The following is a 22162-nucleotide window of genomic DNA, read 5'->3' on the forward strand; positions in this document are numbered from 1 at the left end:
GAGCAGGTAACTTTTCCTCCTTTGATCCAACCATTCCATAAAACCAACCCAACATTCTGTCCTCCCATTACAGGTGCTGTAATCTAAAGCAAAGATGATTATAATAATGCATCAATTCCTTTTGAACTCATTGCCAAGTTAAAAGGTGGGTTTGTCACAATCGATTTCTATGACTGCCGATGAGCTATTTAATTAACTTGAGCTACATGGAAAAACACACGAATCTTCCCATTCATCCATGCCTTCAACTTTTCCAGCTTAACAGGGCGGACAGACTATCCGTCCTTAACACTCTGTCAACGCTATTCAATAACTAATCCCTAGTAAAGTTGCAGAAGTGATGTGGGTTGATTTGCCCTCTAGGGAGGGAACCCCCATAATAAATTTTACTTATTTATCTAAAAATAAGTAAAATGGCGACCAGGATTGTTTCGCACATTATCAGTGCGCGCAGCTCAAATCTTCGAGATAAATTGGGTCATTCACTTCATGGCTGTTTGTGGGACATTGCCGTGCACAAATTGGCTGTCGCATTTGCCTACAAATAGTCACTACACTTCACAGCAAAATCCAAGTCGTTTCAACGTTCAAGGCGCTGTATATCAAATGCAAGGATTACAATTGTTTTTTAAAAAGCTTCTAATTTTGCTCAGTAACATCTTTATTTGTAACAATTTTAAAACAACGAAATGCAATGCGGTACAAATGATAAAATTACAATTGGAATAAGAAGAAGGCTATTTATTCCACTGGGAAATTACAAAGAGCGTAAAAACAGCAACTGGGAACTTTAGAAAAAAAGTAAATACTTTTAACTTCATGTGTAAAAGGTATGTTAAGCTGAATTTAAAATGCATCGTAACAAAGATATATAACAGAAGCACAACAATATCTTTGAGGAATAGATCTATATCAGGTTGATTACTATATGCTATGAACGCTGAACTAAATTTTCCTCAGCTCAACCTTAAGAGGCAGGTGTAAAGTGGCCCATATAAAATGCACATCCACAACCTTCAAAATTTAGCTTTGTGAATATGTGCACTGTCTTACATATTCACATCGGTGGATAAGAAGTGTACAGCTTATGTTAAATGAACTGGAGGGAAGCGCTTTCGTTTTTATCCGTGTGTGGTATCATCCTCCACAAAGTCTTTTGCTTGTTCAGCTGTGATCACGTCAATGTGACTGACCTGCAACACAGACGTCGATTTTTTAAAATAAAAAATAAACAAACACCTTGAGCCAACTTTACTCCAAGTTTATGATCCACCCTGTAAATCACCCACCGTGCCGCAACACCCAAGGTGAGGGGGAAACAGGAAAACTGAAAGTTGGAAAAGTACCCAGAATATCACAAGAATGAGTGATCAACAGCCACCAGGTGATTGCTGACCAGGTTACTGGAAGAAACTCTCTCACCCCCCTTCCAAATAAGGTCACAGGTTCTTTAACACCACCTGAACAGGTACATGAGACTGTGGGTTAATGTCTAATCTGAAATACAGTTCACATTCAGTTAGTACTGGACTGGAATAGATTACAAACTCAAACCCAAACGTGAATCTTGAACTCACAACCTTGACCTAGAGGCTAGTTAGTGTGCTATCAACTGTGGCAAACTGACACTCGAGGAAGGTCGAAAGGCTATTTTTAGTGTTTTCACAATACACTTTTTGAAAAATAGATTTTTTTTTTTAAATGGATTTTATCTGACAAGAGGAAGTTACTGATGAGAATGCGTAAGACCTAATGACCTAAAGTGAAGGTTACCGGATTGTGGATGAATCACTGAAATCGGAAGAAGGGATTTTACAAATACTGTGATATTTCTTAACAGACACTTGGATTAGTCAGAGAGAGAATGTTCCAATAAACCGGTTTGATGAGAGGGAGCGAAGCTTCTGGAGACCATTTAAAATCAGGTGAAACATTTACAATTTATCCACCCCCAAAAACAAATAGGGAACGAATACAATGTACAAATTCTATTTTCTATTCATTTTGTTTTGTGGTCAGCTTGTTTCTAGGGTGTCTGACACCTGCAGAAACCCAGCAGCATGCTTACAAGTATCCAGCCCAGACAGTGACAACAACAACAACTTGGATTTATATAGCGCCCTCCACGCCGGACGGCGTCTCAGAGCGCTTTACAGTAACGGATCCCGGGACCGAGCCAGGGGGAGGGGGAGGAAGGTGACCAAAGGCGCAGTCGAAAAGGTCTTCAAGAGACCTGAAAATGGGAAGGGAGGGAGCGAGACCCACATGGAAATGTCTTCGGGTCTGAATGGAGTCCACACTTTCCTCCCGGAGGGAAGCACCCTGATTATCTAAATGCCAGAAAGTATTAGGTGCAATTTGGTGAAAGCAGAGCTTAAAGTGCGCATTGGGGTAACTGCTGGGGTTCAGCTAGCTAAAACTGCACAGCTTGCCATTGTGAGCACTGTCCAGCAAGCTTCCCACTGCTTTTCCAACCAGGACCATCCTAGCCTTTAGGGTTTTGGTTTGCTGGGTTAATTAATGGGAGCTGAGTAAGAAGAATCACTGCCCCCTTCGATCTGACCCTCCAGACTATCTGGCCTAATAGCAGTTCCTTGAAGGCCTGCAGACCAACCCTTCAGGCTCAGGAACTGGACTACTGAGACTGCCACCAAAGGTCCGTTTGATTCTGAGATTCAATCGCAAATTACATCATCTTGGTCCAAGCTCAGTTCCAAGGAGACGCCACTTTTTAACTCCCACAGAGGATAGTCATTAGTTGGTTACTTAACATCCATAGAGTGTGTTCTATTCATAGAGTGTTAACATTACCTTGTTCCTGAACTTCACTCCGTAAAACTTGTCTGCTGATTCAAGCAGTTCTGGTCTGAAGGTAGTCGTGATAAACTGGGCATGTGCAGAGAGCTCAGAAATCATATCTGTAATGCAAGGGTTTTCTCTTAATTATTTTTTGGAGCGGGGAAACAAGAAACAAAACAACAGGGTACACTTTACAAAATAATTTAGAGTAACAAAGAGACTGCAACACAGTGTACAACAGATACATCAACTTGTGACACATTGAGCTACAAGAACATTTTTAAAAATGAACTAGAATAGGAACAGCAGCACACTTTTGATTTCAGTTTAGGAACAGACCACCAATAAATGTGATAATACGTTAACACAAACACAAGCTGTGCAACAAAGGGTCAGTGACTGTTGGAGGGAAGGAAACTAAACAATTGAGATTTTTAGGCTTTACACAGAGAGCACTGCTTAGGCAGAATGGACTATGAGCACTGATTAGATGGAAAAGAAGGTTATGTAAGTGCTTACGCTACTGGGTCCACCTTTTTTGCTGCTATGCTTTTAATCAGCGACATTTCTCCTCAATTTCACTGCAACGTCGCATACTTTTTCTGGCAAAGATTTACCTGATACAGCCTTCCTGTGCTGTGCATCCAGAGCCTGGTCGATTTCGTCAAAGAGATAAAAAGGAGCCGGGTCACATTTCTGAATGGCGAAAATTAACGCGAGCGCCACCAGGGATTTCTGACCACCAGAAAGCTGCTGCATTTCCCTCATCTCACCCTGTTTCCCCGTGAAAGAAACCTATCACAAAGAGAGAAAAATATTATACCCAGAAACAAAACGCTTCTAAAGGAAAAAGGCATGCAAAGATTACAAAGATTACGAACGCCAAAAAGCATTTTTTTTATCTGCTGAAATCTATAATAATAATCCTTGCTTTTGATAGAGCGCCTTAACCCGTTTTCGAGACGTCTCAAAGCGCTTCAGAGAATACACCGTAAAGTGAATTGACTGTATATTTTGTGGGCGAAATCTGAAGCCAATTGCACACAGCAGTGTCCCACAAACAGTCGTCGATTGAGTGACAAAATTATTATTATTATTTTTGAAGGGATTATTATCCCCCAGAAAAGCGATCCGCCAATCGACTAACAACTGGGTTCCTATTTACTGTTCGGTAAACAGAGGCTTGTTGAGCAAGGAAACTTGCCCAACGTTTTGCCCTGCCTGCCCGGGAATCGAACCCAGGTCCTCTCACTTGCGAGTGCTCTAACCACTGAGCTACAGGACTCTATTCATATTTGAAAACGTTTACATAAACAAGCACTTTGGGACATCCTCCCAACGTGACTGGTGCTTATATAAATGTAAATTTGAATTGTATAAATGTTCAGTGTGAATAATATAGAAACAAAGAGTTCTTTACTCACCCGGATTCCGACTCCCGTGAATTGGTCCACAGAAGGAACGCTGCTCTGGGATGCACTCCCCTCGCCCTCGTCCTGCGACTGGCTGCCCTCCACGTCACCTTTCTTCATCACCAACGAGGCTTTACCCCCGGGCACCAGCTTTTGGAACACTTCACTGAAATTCTTGGACACCTGAGCACAGCGAGAAGAGTTTTGTAGGAGCGTTCCGATTAATTTTTTTCTAAAATGATTTCGCAAGGAAATTATTAAATTGTTAGTTTGGTATGCACTGCCTGAAAGGGTGGTGGAAACAGATTCAAAAACTTTCAAAAAAGGAATTAGAGAGGTACTCAAGAGGAAACATTTGCCAGGCTATGGGGAAAGAGCGAGGGAGTGGGACTGATCGGGTCGCTCTTCCAAAGAGCCGGCACAGGTACGATGGGCCGAATGGCCTCCTTCTGTGCTGTGATATTCTATGATTATCAACCTGTCCGCTCCCTCTGCTCAGCAGGTTCCGGCCTGCTCCACGTCTCCCGTCTGGCCCGCCCCACCATCAGCAATCGGGCCTTCAGCCTCTCTGCCCCCACCCTCTGGAACTCCATCCCACATTCCCTTCGCCTCACTGCCTCCTTCAAGACGCGCGTCCTCAACCATGCCTTCGGCCATCCTCCTACCCTCTCTGCTCTCCACTCTCTGGGACTCCTTCAGCGAGGACCGAGGATGAGGCTACAGATAGATCAAGGCTAGTCAGTGCCAAGCTACAGTGTGGATAATTAATGCCCTGTTTATGCAACTCCTGTTGCATAAACAACAGAAGTGTGAGAGGGCAGGGAAATGTGGGAAAGGCAAATCAAAGGCAACCACATCCACTGCTGCCAATAACGTGCACTTAAACCCTCTGCAGTCGCTTTCCCAGCCAATTTTTACCTGCTTGAAGGTGAGCTGGATGGCCTCGTACTTTCTCAGCTCCAACACGTTCATAAGCTCCATGATGGATTTGTGACCACGCTCAAGTTCCTCCTGACGTTTCATAAGTTTCTCCTTCTGCTCGGAAAAATTCACAAACTGGTCCAAGGCCTTCTTATTGACGTGACTGTACTTCTTTAGCTCCTGGTTGCACTGTTCCAGTTTCCGGAAGAGCTACAAAGGGGAAAAAAAACAACACACAGAGCAAATCCACTTAGTCAAGATGCCACGGCAAGGTAAATTTAATCGTTTCAAAGTATAGTCCACAAACCCCTGTCAAAATGATTATGGTCTGAAAAAGGCGAATGATTGCAACGCTACATTACTGTCAACTCCATAATAAAAATACAATTGAAGTGAAACTTAAGAACCAGTTGCAAAATGCTGTGAGATTGCAAGGGAAAACCATGAGGCACCTACATTATTAACTCGTATAGGATAACGCCACAGCGGGTTTGTATTTTACATAAGTGTGCGTTTGGCCGTGAAAATACACTAAACCAGAAATGTTAAAACTAATTCCTCCTGGAGGGGGGAGGGAGGAAGAAAAGAGGGGAGGTAATCTGGGTCTCAGTCTTCAAATCGATCGCACCGGTAATCTTGGTCTAAAGGAATTAACAAGAAATGACAGGGCTCCCGGATTGGAGCTGGACTGTCTGGACTGACTGATTCAGCCTGCAGAGGGAGCTTGCCATCCACAGGCTGACTTTAAGGGAGCTGCTTTTTACCCTCAATTTCCCAAGTTAACCAATCCGATGATTGTTTATCAGGTCCTTCGTGTAAAATTGCGAGTTGCAGATCATTTTTAAGATGAAACTTCTCACTCCATCTTCTTTGACTGATAACTCATCCAATAAGCTTCCAATGCAATGCAAGGTCTACCAGGTCTTGTGCCTGTTTGGTGATGAAAGCACTGGTACGTCAATCCCGTTTATAGAGTACATTATATTTAAACCTATGCATCAGTCTGTAACAAATTCAGGAGTTCAGAATCATCTTTAATAACTTTCCCAACTTTACAGTACTGTATTGATTGTGAAGTTCAATTCAAAATTCCCAAGGGAGACAGACGGCGTTTGTTTCAAGACAAATTAGATAGATTTCTGTTACAAAATAATATCTTGGGATACAATATATAGTTTGGGAAGTCGAACTGGAGGGACCTTGTTGTTTCGCCTAGCAGCTTTTATGTTCTTAAAATTCTTATGCTCAATCATTCATTTGTCTGCCTGTAACAATGAAATACTGCGTAATGTCACAGTGCAAAGTGCTGATATCTTTCGACACCGATTCAGTTTCAATATCCTGTACTTTGCAATCTTTTTCCAGCTATATTAACTTGGAAACCGGTCAAACTATAAAGAGAGACAGCTGTGATTTGATTCATTAAAAAATACAGCTGTTTTCTTTACCTGCTTGAGGCTCAGGGTTTGGTATTTCTCAAAAGCCTCCTGTGGCAATGAGCCCAATTCCCTGATCTTCTTCATGCATTCCTCTTTTTTCTTAAGCAACATTCCCTGCCGGTTTGTCATCTTCTCCAGCTCCTTGGTGTCGTGGTTAATGGCATCCATGTGGTCTTTCTCCATGTTCTTCCAGCGGTCCATGCTTTTTTGACGGTCTTTGATTTCTATCTCAGTTTTGTCTATCAAAGTGTCGATCTCTGCAACGCACAACTGGTATATTAGCGCAGAACATTTGCTGTTAAGGAAAGGGTTAGACTTAAAATGGAAACCTCAAATGGAAACATTCCTCCAGTGTGCCCCACATTTCCTTCTAATCTAACATCTCCATACAAATTACTGCAATGTACAGGTAAATCGAATGTTGTTCCCAGTAAAACTAAACTCATATTTAAAACTATGATCAGTCATCGATTAGCTCTTGAATGAAATCAAACCAGTAACTCCCATTAAGGACCCTTAATGTACATTACACCATTTACCACTTCCCTTAATTGCACTTTTTTTTAAATAGTCAATTTCAATCAGCAATTGCTTCATTCTGATGCCAGTCAGGTTAGTCAGATTGCGCACATGAACAAAGCAAAAACAGGATCACCTGCTTTGGATCAAGAATGCAGGACTTTTAAGTTTATGATTTTTAGATCACTTCCCGTTTTCTCCATCGTGTCAAACCACCCGTCCATAATGAGAATCCATTTGAGGTTAAAGATGGGACTACAAAGCTATATCCATTGACTTTATGTACACTTGTGTATGGTTATGTGTACAATTTTAAAATTGAAATACAATTAGCTGGAGGGACAATTCTAAACTAATGCAGAATCTCTGATCTGAAAAATAGAAGTGCTCTGAATTGTAATGCAATTTATGCCACTAGAAATATCAGCAAGTGCTCATCAAACTCCTCCGTGAAAATATAAAATACTTCAGAAATTCACCAATGATGTACAAAAGCACTCCATCTGCGGCTAATATTTCTTAAACTGAAGGCTCAACTGGACAACATTTTCATAAACGCATCTATGCGTTTTATAAACTGGAGTTCTTGCAATGACAAGCAGATCAACATTCTGAAACTGCATCACCTCAAGAGTGTGGATTATGTTGACTCCTTAAAACTAGTAGAGAAGACTTGTTCCGTGAACTTAATTTCAACCTTGGTCCCCTGAATAAAAGCAATCCACTGCACCATTCACGCCATTTGAAGGTGGCACATTGAGAGTTCTTACTTCACTTGATAAAACAGTCAGAGCTTGCTATCGCTAGACTACTAAAAATGCAATTAAAAAATATTCTATAAAACGCAAAAGCTTCTGGCACTCCAACCTTCTGAACGTGCAGTGGTGTCCTTCACACGTTTATTGATGTTCTCAAGTTCAGAGGTGGTGGCATTCAGGACTGTATTACCTTCGGTTTCCCTCAGGTCATTTAATTCCTAGGTAAAGAAAGAACACTTAAAAAAAATCCTGTTAAAAGTTTGTCTAGTTGTTTAACTTGGGAAAGGCCGTTTGTAACCTAAAAATGATTATAAGATGTAACGACAAACAAAGGAAGTCAAATCTGAAGAGACTTCGATGAGAGTTCACAGAGGACTTTTAAGTCCGGTTTCAATTTCTACTGTATGTAAACAGTGCAGAAAATAAGTGTAATAGGTTACAACCCACTTGCACAATACCAGATTCACTCCATCAAAACACTTACTCATCTACACAAACCATTTCACATCAACTTGATGTTTTAACAGTCCAGAGAAATGGTTCAAGTTTTGGTAAAAATTGTGCGCATGCGCTGGGAAAACAAACGCTAAGCGTGTTTCATTGTTAGGAGATTTTATGGTTCCCAACAAGTTGTAACAAGCCTCCATTGTAACGTCAGTTCACATCAATGTACACCTTCTGTTATAACCTTCTGTTACGTCCTATAGCAAATTAGCCGACACATTTTTTTATTACCTGCTCAACTTGATCCAAACGTTTTCGGAGATTTTCACTGAGATAAGTTTCCAATCTGGTCATTATTCCTTCCAGCTTAATTCGTTCGTTTAATAGCTGTCGGTTATCCTAAGGTGTACAAACGTACCAAAAAGTTTATCGAGTTGGAAATGATAATTCTGAAAGCAAAACAATCACATCACTGCTACTTGCAGTGTTCCCTCTGCTCAGCCGGCTCTGGCCTGCTCCACGTCCCCCGACCCACCCGCCCCACCATTGGCGGGAGAGCCTTCAGCCACTCTGCCCCCAACCTCTGGAATTCCATCCCCCAGTCACTCTGCCTCATCCCCCCCGCCTCAAGGCCCTTTTCTTCGACCATGCCATCGGCCACCCCCCTTCCCTAACCCTCCCTTGCCCCCCCCAACTCCAGCTCAGGTCTGAAATGCTGTACTCTGTCCAGCTCCTTAGGACGTCCTCCCGACGTGAAAGGCGCTATACAAATGTAATCTTGTTGTTGTTGCAAGTAGCTTGATATGACAAAAGAAGCTGCAGTAACCTTCTGCATCTCCTAATGGCCTACCTGCTGGAGCTGTCGGATTTCATCATTGAGCGCGTCAACTCGTTTCTGATCGTCCAGGCTGAGCTGGGAGAGCAGGTCGGTACCAAGCTCGGCTTTCAGCGACTCTCGAGTTGACTCCATAGCGTGTAAGCTTGCCTCCAAACTCTGCAAGCTTCGTTGCTTTGTTGATCAAATGAAAGCTTTCAATTAGTCATCTGTGACACATTTGACCTTCTGAGACATTTAGAATCATAGAATATTACAGCACAGAAGGAGGCACATCTGAATGGGAGAAGGTGCTGTTTAATTGAAGATTCCTTCTTCCTTCCTCAATGGTCTGTACATCAACACAACGCTACACTGAGCACCAGATGCAAATATGCAACTGCAAGAATTTTTCTGGATGTGCAACTGTAATGGTGAAAGAAATACTGAGGAGAGTGTTACTTTAGACATAGAGTACTTTCGTCAGATGTGGATTTTCTATGACCAGATTTCATTTCAACAAATTAAAGCTTTTGTCAGCCCACATTCAAGGGCATCCACATGAACCATCAAGCAGTACATTTTTAAAGTTGGGAGATTCATTTTCCATTAAAATGAGAAATAGTTCTGTAAAGAAATCCTATCACTTATCTCACAACCTGAAGTTACTGAAATTACACAGCAATTTCCCCAAATTGATAAATCTATTGATAGTGCCTCTTAAATCTGAAATTAATTACGTGTTCATATTGAATCCAAAAACCACTGAGTACAATTACTTTCCTATTTATTTTTGGAAAAAGAGGACTTAATTAACAATAGTCACTCAAATGGTTTCCTTTCAATGTTTTGTTTAAAAGTTTATTTTTTATACAGTTTAGCATATTTTCAATCTGAAGGGATGAAATAAACGTCCTGTAAATAATTCATTTAGAAGTGAGCCCTTAATACTAATTATAATTCCTTTACTAATCCTGCAAAATCCATGCAATATTTAGCTACTTTGCTGCTAGCTTCCACTCTCCTTCTCTGACACTTCCACCCCCATCACCTCCCCAAACCAGCTGGTTACTGTTACAAGCCATCACCAGGAACTCAAGGCCAGCGCATTTTGTGTAGTGAACTCAAGATGCATTTTACTGTGAGAGCTCCAACAATCAATTACTATTTACTTCTTTGGAAATGAAGCGATCCCTTACCAATATCACAGTAAGGCTCATCGCCCCTGCAGCGCTGTCAGGTAAAATATATCAGGTCAGAAGTAGAACCTACACCACTTGTGAAGCCTGACCAGCATTTCAAAAAAGCTCTCCTCTAGATTGATAGATACCTTTGGCATGAAGGTTTTCTCAGACTGCTGTCGCTTCTCTTTAAGCATCTTCATTTCTGACAGAATGCTGTCTCGCGAAGCCTTGAACTTCCTCTGCTGGGTTTCGATCTGCTGCATTTGGTTCATCAATTGGTCAATCTCATTATTGATTTGTATGAAGCGTTAAGGAAAGACTATAGCCAGCAGAACATAACACGGTTACTAACATTTTAAAACAGCAAGCAAAATTGTTCTTTTGAAAAGGTATCTTCAATGCATATGTGAACTTCACTACCCACAACTAAAAGATTAATAAATAGTTTTAAATCTTTAATTATAAATCATTTTTTCAAGTGGTTAAATCCCAGAATCTGAAGAAAACCTGTTATGTGAGGATCAATATGAATAACAAAATTATTTAACTTCTAATTAATCTACCTTTGTGAGTAATAAAACATTATGATCTCCAATATAGATCGAGATACTTTGTTGGGAGCAGTGGGGGGGTTGCTGGTGGAGGGAACAAAGGAGTAGGTTTCAGTGTTTTCCTCTAGGGTAGCATTAACCCTGTGCGTGGTTGGTATGCACAATACAAAATTATCTGTAGCTGAATGCAAATGGTTAATCTTTTTCAGAGAGGGAACACGGCTGGTTGGTACGGGATTGGGTGGCAGGGGCCATCGAGAGACGTTGAAGGTGCTCTTCTGAGGTCATGACTGAAGCTAAGCCACAGTGTTCAGCACAGTGAAGGAAGCATTACTCAGTACTTGAGCTGAGAATGCCTGAGGCTGACATTAGATGCCACGAGTGAATGGTTTCCAGCACTGCCAATCCCTGCTTTGATAAATATGTATATGTATATATACTTTTAATCGTTACTTAAAATTTTCCTATTGAACATTTCATCCATTTAATAGTTTCCCTCCCAAGCTGCTGTCTAATAGATACAGAATAAAGCGACTTGCAATGAATAATAATACAGCATTCGTATTATGTATTCAAATGCTACCCTGATGCAGGGTGAAAATATCCGCTTACATTTATTTACATGCTTGGTCTAAAGAAATATTTTTCCAAAACTATTCACTGTTCATTGTAATCTCAAACATCCAGAACACCAATTATTGTTATTTTCAGAAATTGCATTGTGCTTTGCATACTGTTGTGCCATTATCCATCTGCATTGTGTTTGTCTCAAGTCACAGGCATTAATTTTGGATGAATCACTGTGATCTGAAGAGTTTTGCATATAGCTGTGCACTCAGCAGCAGAGAAGCAAAGCCCACAATGCCCTTCATTGCACTGACTCACTGTTATTAGTATGTCCAGTTTTGCAAATCGTTTAAAAGACTACCTTTTTAGCACATCATATTTCCAAGAAAACTGTCAGGAAGAGATCCCTGATGGCGAGTTGAATAATGTTTAATCTTTCCTTCACGTCTGCCCCTACTCTTCCAGTAAATCTATTGGTGATGAAAAGACCCAGTTCCAAGGGCAAAAAGGTGTAATCAACACTATAGGATAAAGCAGCAGTTATTTCTTTCAAGTAAATGGTTTTACCCCACTTTGAAAATAACACCGCCAATGATTATAGAGCTGAACAAACAAAAACTGGTAAAAGAAAACTTGTGAAGAAAATTGCTACAAAGATATTCTTTTGTGAAATAAAAAATAAAAAAAGCTACAAAACATGAAATCTTTCCACTGTCAACATTTTCATAGAACATCAAATATTTCTACCCTGAAAAGCAAACTCGGGCAGCATCGAATGCAAACCATCAATCACACCTCTTATCGCAGGTATTTTCCTCCATTACAGACATAGCCCCCTGACCTAGGAGGACATTCAGACAAAATTCCCAGAAATTAGTAAGTAGGAACCCAGTTGTTGGTCGATTGGCGGATCGCTTTCTGGGAGTAATAATCTGAATCCACGACTCTAGGCACTGCTGTGTGCAATTTCACATTTTACCTCCAAAATACAGTCAATTTACAGTATATTTTGTGCAGCGCTTTGAGATGTCTCAATGACATGATAGGGGCCATATCCAATACAAGCATTATTATAAATTTAGAGAAATTACAAGAAAAAAGGAGTGGCTGCTGACTAGACCCACAAACAATAATTACCACCCATTTAGGCTGCATTTATAAGATTTCTGAAGGATATTTTCAATATTCCTACGGAGATTTTCATTCAGTTTTGCTTCCAGTTCAGTCAGTTCTTCCTCTGCCTTTCTTGCATCTTTCTGAAGCTCCAGTCTTGATTTCCGGGTGTCGTAATAGCCACCGGTCAACGCACCTCGGTGACTTACTTGATCACCTAGATGAATTCAACGTCAGGTTACATGCTTATGCTGAACATCAGGATTAGTTGGCTAAACATTTTACAAGCCTGCTGCGTCAGTGCAGGTTCTAGGTATTGTATTAGATCACACAATTCTAATACTGTGTTTCAGAAACGCAAAAAAAAATTCTGCACAGCGCTCACAACAACAGAACAGACATTTCAAACATGGGTTTCTTCAATAATGATCGAACAAGAATCCAGTAATGTGCGCCATAGTCGGTTACGTCTGTTACATTAGAAAGAACTGTGCAATAGGATGGTAATCCAACTGATCGGGTAACTCAAGACACAAGCTACAGTTATTGAACTAAAGTGCAAGTCATAGGCTTACTCCGATTTTTGTAGCACTTCAGAATGTTCAGAAAATGAGTGTTGAATTCAGCCTTAACTTTGAACTCAGTATTTTATAGTTCATACAAAGAAAATTACTTCAAAATTAAGGATGTATTTAAGAATGTGCCAAATTCTGGACACTCTGAAATCCTATAAAAGTTAAGTAAATTCACCCCAAAAATACAGTCGATTCACTTCACAGTATATTCTGCAGAACACTTTGAGACGTCTCAACGACATGATAAGGCACTATATCAAATGCAAGGATTATTATTATAAATCTAGACTAAGGCAGAATTTCTCTACCTTTGGATCAGCAATAGAAATATAGCACTATCTTGTAATAATAATAATCCTTGTATTTGATAAAGCGCCTTACCACGTCTTCACGATGTCTCAAAGTGCTTCAAAAGACACACTTTAAAGTGTAGTGACTGTGTGCTTTTGTGGGTGAAAACATCTGTTGTGTGGACACCCCAGGATGGGATTGACAACTGCAAGTGATTTAAGGAAGCAAGCAATATTTTGTATTACTTCACTCCTGTAATTGTGTCAAGATAAAAATCAAAATGAGGAATGCACTCTGATGTCACTAAATGGACCATCATCTGAAAAAAGCACCAATTTTAACTGTAGGAAAATGAATTCAGCCCAACAGACAATGCACACCAGAAAAACATCAGCTATAATGTGAATGAGTCACCCTGCTCTTACCCTCCCACTGATCAGTCAAACTCTTACTTTGAGCGTGCGACAAACATTTCATATTTGCTTTGATCCCCGGGAGATTTACATATCCAGGTATTCCCGTAAAAATCCAGCCCTCGGTGTTTATGTGCTATAATAATTGAAACTGCACTGATCAATGCTTGTGTCATCCAATATAACTCTTACAACATCTGATCCACCCCAGCCACGCATTACGCATCCGTGTGACTCAGAATTGACTTGTGCCTTATCAGACTCCCAATAAATGAAATCAGCTAATAAAAACAGGACTAACAGTCAGGAGTCACTGAAAAAGACTGAGGTCTCCAGAGTAGGCCACATTATTCCCAAAGTACTTCCCAAAGTACAGACTGCCATTTCAGTCAGTAGTTGCATGAATATGAAAAATATAACAAGATTTCTATTCCTCCAAAGGCACAGACTCATGTGGAGGAACAGTTACATGGGTGGCACAGTTTCGCAGTTGCTTCATGCACATGTGTCCCAAGATAGCCTATTTGGTCACAGAGGAGGTGTGGGGGAGCACATAACTCATCTAAGTGCACTTACTTGCACAGTTGATTACACAATAATGTAGAGTGACAACTCAAGCTAATTCTTCTAAATTTTACAATTTAGAAATGTTAATCCAACCAGATATTTTTTTTAAAATAACGATTTGGTCACTCAATCCACAACTGCTCATGAAACACTGCTGTGTGCAATTGCCTGCCACGTTTCACCCACAAAACATGCAGTCAATTAATATGCTATGAAGCGCTTTGAGAAGCATCAAAGACGTGATAAGACTCTATATCAAATGCAAAGATTATTATTATTATTGGCATCCATTTTTGTTTAAAGATATTATAACATACAACATCAATTGCTTTGCTGGGAATCTGTTCTACATAACCACTCTTCTGCTTTGTTGATAATAGCTTTTCATTGACTAGAAATTTACAGTGAATGATCCAGAATAACACTCAAACCTTTTCCTTATCCAACTTTGCTGATGGACACCAGCACAATGGCAGCTTTGCTGCTTCTGCTCCAATATTCATTATCTCAAAATTTATCTACAATAAAATCCATCTGCTTATTCCTTAGCCAATTTGCTTAATTGAATGTTGGTTTATCTCTCTTATACAGCATTAGGCTCTTAAACCGTAACTTGATATATCTGTGCAACAGTCCATTTAAACCTCAGCAGATCACATATGTACATCATATATACCTCCAGTTTAAAGAGCAATGGAAATGAGACATAATACATCAATTAACATCCAGATGGACTGGACAATCACCAGTCCAATCTAAACCAATAAAAGCTCCACCAACTTTAACCTTACTCTGAGATAGAAACAAACTCTGAGTTAGCATTCACAAATTAACTCTCAAGAATTGAGAGTTAATTCAAAGTTAATAGGCTGGTAATGTCAAAAGTAAGAGTCCATCCACTATACGTGGTTAGTGGACTGCAACGTCATTATCCATCAGCCTGGTGATTCAACCAATTGCCCAAACCAAGCCCGAACAGTAAATCATTCCTGGCTAGTGGAATTTTCCAGTTCTGGCCTCAGGACTCGAGTCCAAAAGGACATTCATCACAGTAAATTATGCATATTGCTGCACAGAAAAATTCCATTCCAAACCTGTTCAAAAGTTAATGGGGTTAGAATGGAATTTTGCTTTTGTAACACTATGCATAATTTACTCCTGATAAAACCAGCAATAATAGAATGAAATGACTCATACAATTACGCATAACGAATGAATTCAACAACAACTGTCGTAGAACTACTAACTATAACTTAAAAACTAAGCAAATAACATGGACAGTTTATGATCAGAATGCTACTGTGATACAGCAGGTGTAGGAAACATTGTGTTAGTACACAATATTACGGCGAATCAGTCACTGGTGAGATGCTGCTCCAGAGGGAGCAAGGAAAAAAAAAATCAATCAAGAGCATGAATCACCCCAGAGCAAATGAGGCATGAGTAATCCTTGTCATATCTGGAAATGGTTTGTAGATCCACTACGAAAACAGAGCCCAAAATACAATACCTTCCAAGGCTAATTTCAATCAAAGTACAGCAGATGCAGGCAATATATTCAGCATGACCTATCTCTGTTTACATTTAACGCCTAGTTTACATTTAGATTTGAGGTGCGTAGTAAGGAAACTTGCCCAAAGTTTCGCCAACTGGAGTCCTCTCGCTTGCGAGGCGAGTGCTCTAACCACTGAGCTACAGGATTCCACTGTAAAATAAGTGGTGCTGGATTCCTCTCGTTACGAGTATCAATCATATGCACGTACCTTCCAGGGTGATACAATCCATATTAAACGCTCTTGCCAGCTGGGTGGACACCTCCATACTACGACAAATCAACGTTTTCCCGAACACATGTTTGAAGGCTTTATCGAATCTCTGCACGTACCGTAATTTGCTTATCATGGGAATAGCATCCTGCAAAGCGAAAATAAACACCTTAAAGCTCTGCTTCAGTAATTACTGTAAGACTCCTGAAAAACTATTAGATCAAATTTGGAGATTACAGAAACCGTGCACAGCATTAGGTCCTTGGCATCACTTTGGAGCAAAGATAACCACAGAAATACAAATATTTATACACGGCTTGCGAAAAAAGGGGGGTAAATTCAGAACAAACACTACTTCAGTGAGCGAGTAGCAAGCTTATGGAACAGGCTCCCTGGGGAGACTGTGGAAGCAGTGTTGTTTGCTTCAAGAACAAATTTGAGAGAATGCCAGGATGGTGGAAGATGAACTAGATGTACCTTGATCTTTTTTCACCGAGTAAATTCTTATATTCTTATAATTCAAGGGGCATTGTTGTTATACAATTGTTAATGGAGTGTACATCCACCCACCGTTCTTTTGATTAGGAATATTTCACAAAGATATCTTTCTTCCAGTTTAATTCTCCAAAGTATATATTAAACATTTGCTCATTGGTTCTCTATAGGTTAGGAAAGGACAAGAGAAAAGTGAAACATTTACGTACATTGGTTTCAGGATAAGCTGTATCCCGTACATCCAGTTTATTGAGCGGGAGGAAAGTGACTTCTCCAGGAAAGTTCTGCTTATTAAATTCCATCAGAATCTTTGTGCTGACTTCATCGGAGTCTACGATGTGATAAAACAGCCTAAAATACAAAAAGTCATCAGCATTAAGGCCTATGTATAAATCGGCATCATTCTTGGCATCACTCCAGCTAAATACTGTTTCTCTACCATTGACTCGGTTACAGAACACAGTACTACCTTCTGACAAAAACCTTCATGTAAAACCTCTTCAATCTTCAGCAGATGGTCACAGTAAAATCACCAGTGGATTTTAAAAAGCAACAACTATACAACCAAATAAACAATTGGTACAGCAGATGCAGCAAGTTGCATTAGCGACAAACAGACAGCTGTTTCGCAATGCCAAGACTCAGGGGTGTCCTAAATAATAACCCCACCCTCAACACCCCATTTATAAGCAGCATCGCAAACCTCCCATGTTACCATTCTGGCAATCCTCTTTGACCAACAAGTCATTCTACAAATTGAAATTTTTGGGGCGGTCAGCTGTGTGATTGACACATGCTGAAACCAATCACTGTGCTTAAAGTATCCAAACCAGACTGAGTTTCAAGCATGCAAGGAACACCCACCCCGCTAGGATCTTGGTTTGCAGGGTTTAACAGGGGCAGAATGGGAAGAATCCCTGCTCCCAGTGACCAGTCTGCCCCTTCCAAGTCCTACAGATGAGCCAGGCAGTGCAGCAGTGCCCTGAAGATCTGAGAAACCATAGAGCACAGGATACAATACAAAATTACATTTCAAATGCCTTTCACATCGGGAGGACATCCCAAAGTACTGAACAGTCAGGGATTAGGACCCGATCGGGGGGGTTGGGATCAGGGAGGGTGGAGGGCAGAGAGGGTGGCCGAAGGCATGGTCGAAGAGCTGTGCCTTGAAGGAGGCAAGCGAGGGAGCGAGGCGAAGGAATGTGAGATGGGGTTCGAGGGGGTGGGGGTAAAGAATACCGAGATAGCCACAGAGGGTGAATTCAATTCCGACATTCTGTTGCCAAGCATGTCATCTTGGAGCCAGTTCAACTCCAAGTTGGTCAATGAAAATATAAAAACTTCAACTGCATCCTTCAAATTGAAATAACACACCTGTTTCCAGCTGTGACTTCCACACAAGTATAGAAGGCAGGGTCACATTCAAAGTTATTCATCACTATGCCGTGGTAACCATTCATAACATGTTGGTTGATTCCCTTTCGGTTGAAATGCTCCAACACTTTGTTGATGCTGTCAATCCCATTCAAAATCGCCTACAAGAAACACAGGCAATTGCTATCAGTTACAGTAAAATAAAGTTGACCAAGTATAACAGCACAGTACAGTTCCAACATAGTCATTCCAGAACATTGCACAATTTTTTTTGAGACAAATAAAACAATTGCGACCTGAAAAGGGGGCATGGAGAAGCCAGGGAAGGTGGCAATTATTCAGCAATATACTGCTGCTTAAATGACAAGTTGCTTTATAAATAATAATATTCCTTGCATCTGATATAGAGTATTATCACATCTTCGAGACCTCTCAAAGCGCTTCACAGAATATACTGTAAAGTGAACTGACTGTATATTTTGCGGGTGAAACGCAGCAGCCAATCGTGCACAGCAGCGTCCCACAAATAGTCGTGGATTGAATGACTACTTTTTTTATAAAAATGATCTGCCAATCGACTAACAACCAGGTTTCTACTTAATAATCCTTACATTTGCATTTTGATATTGCACCTTACCACGTCTTTGAGATGTCTCAAAGTACTACACAGGATACACTGCAAAGTGAATTGACTGTATGTTTTGTGGGCGAAACGCGGCAGCCAATTGCGCACAACAATTTACCTAATGCTACGTAAACAGAGGCGTGTGGAGTAAAGAAACTTCGCCTAAGGTTTTATCCCGCCAAGGAATCGAACTCGGGCTCTCTCGCTTGCAAGTCTTTTTTCGCTCCCAGAAAATCATTTATTGCATAAGATTATATGATCGGAATACCTTCTTATAACACACAATGCAAAAATAGGTCATCTAAATCAATATGCAACCCAGCATCTGCAGTATTTTTTTTGCTCTGGTCTAATGTGCCTTCCTTTCTTTCTTGGGAGTTTCTCCCCGTGTCCTGGCCATAATCATCATTTGTTTCATGGCCATTTGTGGGACAATGCTCTGTGCAAATGGGCTGCCACATTCACCTACAAATACACTCACTCTACTTTACAAGAAATCCTGAAAAGCACTTTGGGACGGCCTCCTGGCGTGAAAGGTGCTACACCAAATGCGAGGATTATTACTGTTGACCCACCACTGGTAACCATCATTTCCCCTGCTCTTTGGAGCTTTCTCCCCAAATCCTTTTGCCATCAATTCTTTTTTTCCCTCTGTGCTTGTTGCTCCTTATTGTCTCTGGAGCTTTGAGACATTCAAAGATAAAGACTCACGTGCTGGACATCTGATATTTTCAGACCAGAATTATCTTTTACGGTTCATTATGATGGAAACGGATTTGAAGATTATGAAAGAATAGCGAGGAATGAGATTTTAGTGATTGGGGCCCAGGCAGAATGGTCTTTTCTGGTCTTAACTGGTTCCACAATTAAAAAAAACAGGAGCCACAGCAGGTCAAACATCATCTGAAATGCTTCTTCAACATACAACAACCCCCTTTTAACAACATTTACTTTATCTGGAGCAGAGATCATTGCCAATCAATAATGATTAAGAGCCCTGGTTTGAAACTGCACCAATGCGTCATTTTATTGGTGAGCGAGGTTAGGCCTGCTCTCACCCCCATTAACTGACTTAGACCATTTCCATTTAGGGAACTCAGAAAAGCCCTAATCCCTCCCCAAACTCTTCTAGGTCCTAAATTATCAAAGCACAATGTGGATCTGAACCAAGACCATCCGAGCAAATCAGGTGACCGGATCGCCTCTGCGGTAGGGTACGAAAATCTGGAACCCTCTCCCCTGCAAAAATAATAATTTAGTCAATCTATTTGTGGGACGCTGCTGTGCACAACTGGCTGCCACGTTTCTCCCACAAAACATGTAGTCACTACACTTTACAGTATATTCTGTGAAGCGCTTTGAGATATCTCAAAAAAGTGATAAGGCACTATATCAAATGCAAGTATTATTATTATAAGCCCAGCCTGAGCCTAGTGACCAAGTTCTCAAGTTAGCTATGCGAACCAGTATGTCCGCTTCCTAATGTGAGGGCAGATCAGATCACATACCACCACTGCATAATTACCTTAACTGCAGATTGGTAAGAGTAGGACCTACCTTTCCTGTTGCACCTCGAAGGAGCTGCTGTTTCTTTTCCAGCTCTTCCCGTTTTGCTGCCAGTGCTTGCTGTTCAGCATTCTCCTCTCGCCACAGGTAACTAAAATGAAGCAGGAAGAAGGAGCATTTAGCCAAAGCACCAAACCATTTTAAATTGCTATAAAGCACTGAAGGACATTTTGAAATATAAATAAATTTAAAATGATTAAAAAAAAATTAAATATATTTTTCTATACCTTTCGATTTGTTTGAAAGGGAAATGCAACGCTGTAGTCACCTAAACCTTCTTAAGTAATTTAACATCATTCCTAATCTTGCACCTGCTAGCCCACCAACTTACTTCCTTTCACTCTGCAATTCATCCTTTCTGTTTTTCACTTCGTAGTATTTCTTGTCGAGTTCCTCCACCCTGGTTTTCACTTCGGCCAGATCCTGATCGAGTTTCTGATGATTGAGGGGAAAGCTTGAGTTAATCATGGGGAAATTACTAAATAGCTTTCCATTGACTCAGAACCAAATCGACAATGTGGTGAAACTTGCTTAACCATTACCCCTCCCCCACCTTCCCGTGGTGGGATTTTTTGCCTGTCTCTAAATTTATTGAATAAATGCATGTTATTTCTCTCTAACGGCACAACATGTCCATAGGAAGGTGACTCCTATGCACTTTTTTTTCCACAAGTTTTTCAAATGGCTCCAGCAAGGTTGAACATTGAATGACTCCCGCCCCCCCCACCGCCCTCCTCCCGCCCCACACACAAACATATTATATGGGAGCCAGTGAAGAAGGTGCTTTTGTTCGTCAGCTATTATGTTGGAATTTTTTGTGCTGGACAATAAATGCTGTGCACATTCTCTCATATAACAGTGCGTGAGACATAGAGAGTCTCACTACTTGATTCAAGACCGCCACAGATTGAATCATGCAGTCTGATGTTCTGAGAGTTAAGAATATGCAGGAGTAAGCAGCTTGAAATGACGAGTGGGTGTGGGGAAACGATGAGCTATCGGGTAGGAGTGATAAAACTCAATACTTGTGCAGAGGCTGCAGCAGGAGGAAAGCAAAGGAAATACCAATTGCATGAATTTGTAACAACTGGATTTCTCTCTCCCATCTCCCCTGTGAGAAATACAACTCTAAAAAAATAAATCTGGAACTCTCTACCCCAAAAATGCTGGATCCATTCAAATTTTCAAGACTGAGTTGGATAGCAAGGGCGGCTAATTGGGAGTTGAGATATAGATCAGCCATGATCTTATAGCCTGGCAGAATAGGCTTGAGGGGCTGAATGGCCGACTCCTATCCTATGTTCCTAACAAACTCCATGTGTAGCTATATGAGATGCTAACAGTAGCTAATCAGTTACAATTTTGACTTCAATTAAATTAGTGAGAAGAATGCATCCACCACCTAGCAGTGGCAAAGTATCTTTCATCTCTGACAAGCCAAAAACAAAAATATCTTTGCAAAACGGATGCATTTCTTCCTCCAATACTGATGCTTCTTTGCATCTATCTCAATGTCCGTATTGATTCAGGCCTTTACTGCAAGTTGTTGCAGCTTTTCTGCTTTCTGTTCTGTCTCTTGAATTGCTTCCTAGAGACAAATTCAGTTTTGGGACTTTTCTTAAATTTAGAATGAACGCTGCAATTTTTGAGACAAAGGTTTTGTTTAAGTAATGGAGGAAAAGATCCTCAGCATGTGATGAGCAGTCTTAAAGAAAAGCCTTCTTTCTTACTAATGAATACTTACACTGTACTGCTCCAGATTTCTCTCTTTATTCGCCTCTGTATCCTCCAGATCCTTGGTAATAGCGGCAATCTGTCGCTTTTTATCATTGATTGCTTGATCCAGAGATTTTAACTCTTTCTTGATCCATTTGTCTCTCTCCTCTTTGGATGTAAACTGACTGCCTCGACCCTGCTTTGCGTACAAGTCTGTCCTTTCCTGGGTGGCCTGTGCCAACCTGAGCCCAAA

The 22162-nt window shown here is 40.7% G+C and overlaps 1 protein-coding gene across 1 annotated transcript in view; it reads right to left on the bottom strand.

Moving 5' to 3' along the window:
- Nucleotides 1-643: 643 nt before the first annotated feature.
- The window catches only part of smc3 (structural maintenance of chromosomes 3), a 42490-nt gene continuing 20971 nt past the window's right edge, over nucleotides 644-22162 (bottom strand). Inside the window, exons 13-29 of the mRNA XM_042336717.1 lie at nucleotides 21938-22151; nucleotides 20525-20628; nucleotides 20185-20284; nucleotides 18003-18163; nucleotides 16838-16979; nucleotides 16131-16281; nucleotides 12586-12738; nucleotides 10437-10588; nucleotides 9143-9301; nucleotides 8584-8691; nucleotides 7958-8066; nucleotides 6581-6828; nucleotides 5130-5342; nucleotides 4224-4394; nucleotides 3417-3594; nucleotides 2812-2918; nucleotides 644-1193 (exon numbers count right to left, since the gene is read on the bottom strand). Of these exons, the coding sequence (XP_042192651.1) occupies nucleotides 1122-1193; nucleotides 2812-2918; nucleotides 3417-3594; nucleotides 4224-4394; nucleotides 5130-5342; nucleotides 6581-6828; nucleotides 7958-8066; nucleotides 8584-8691; nucleotides 9143-9301; nucleotides 10437-10588; nucleotides 12586-12738; nucleotides 16131-16281; nucleotides 16838-16979; nucleotides 18003-18163; nucleotides 20185-20284; nucleotides 20525-20628; nucleotides 21938-22151 (2542 nt within the window). The 3' untranslated portion in view covers nucleotides 644-1121. The remainder of the gene's footprint in view (nucleotides 1194-2811; nucleotides 2919-3416; nucleotides 3595-4223; nucleotides 4395-5129; nucleotides 5343-6580; nucleotides 6829-7957; nucleotides 8067-8583; nucleotides 8692-9142; nucleotides 9302-10436; nucleotides 10589-12585; nucleotides 12739-16130; nucleotides 16282-16837; nucleotides 16980-18002; nucleotides 18164-20184; nucleotides 20285-20524; nucleotides 20629-21937; nucleotides 22152-22162) is intronic.

This window comes from Callorhinchus milii, unplaced genomic scaffold (genome assembly GCF_018977255.1).
Source record: "Callorhinchus milii isolate IMCB2004 unplaced genomic scaffold, IMCB_Cmil_1.0 Scaffold7, whole genome shotgun sequence".
In the NCBI taxonomy this organism is placed as follows: domain Eukaryota; kingdom Metazoa; phylum Chordata; class Chondrichthyes; order Chimaeriformes; family Callorhinchidae; genus Callorhinchus; species Callorhinchus milii.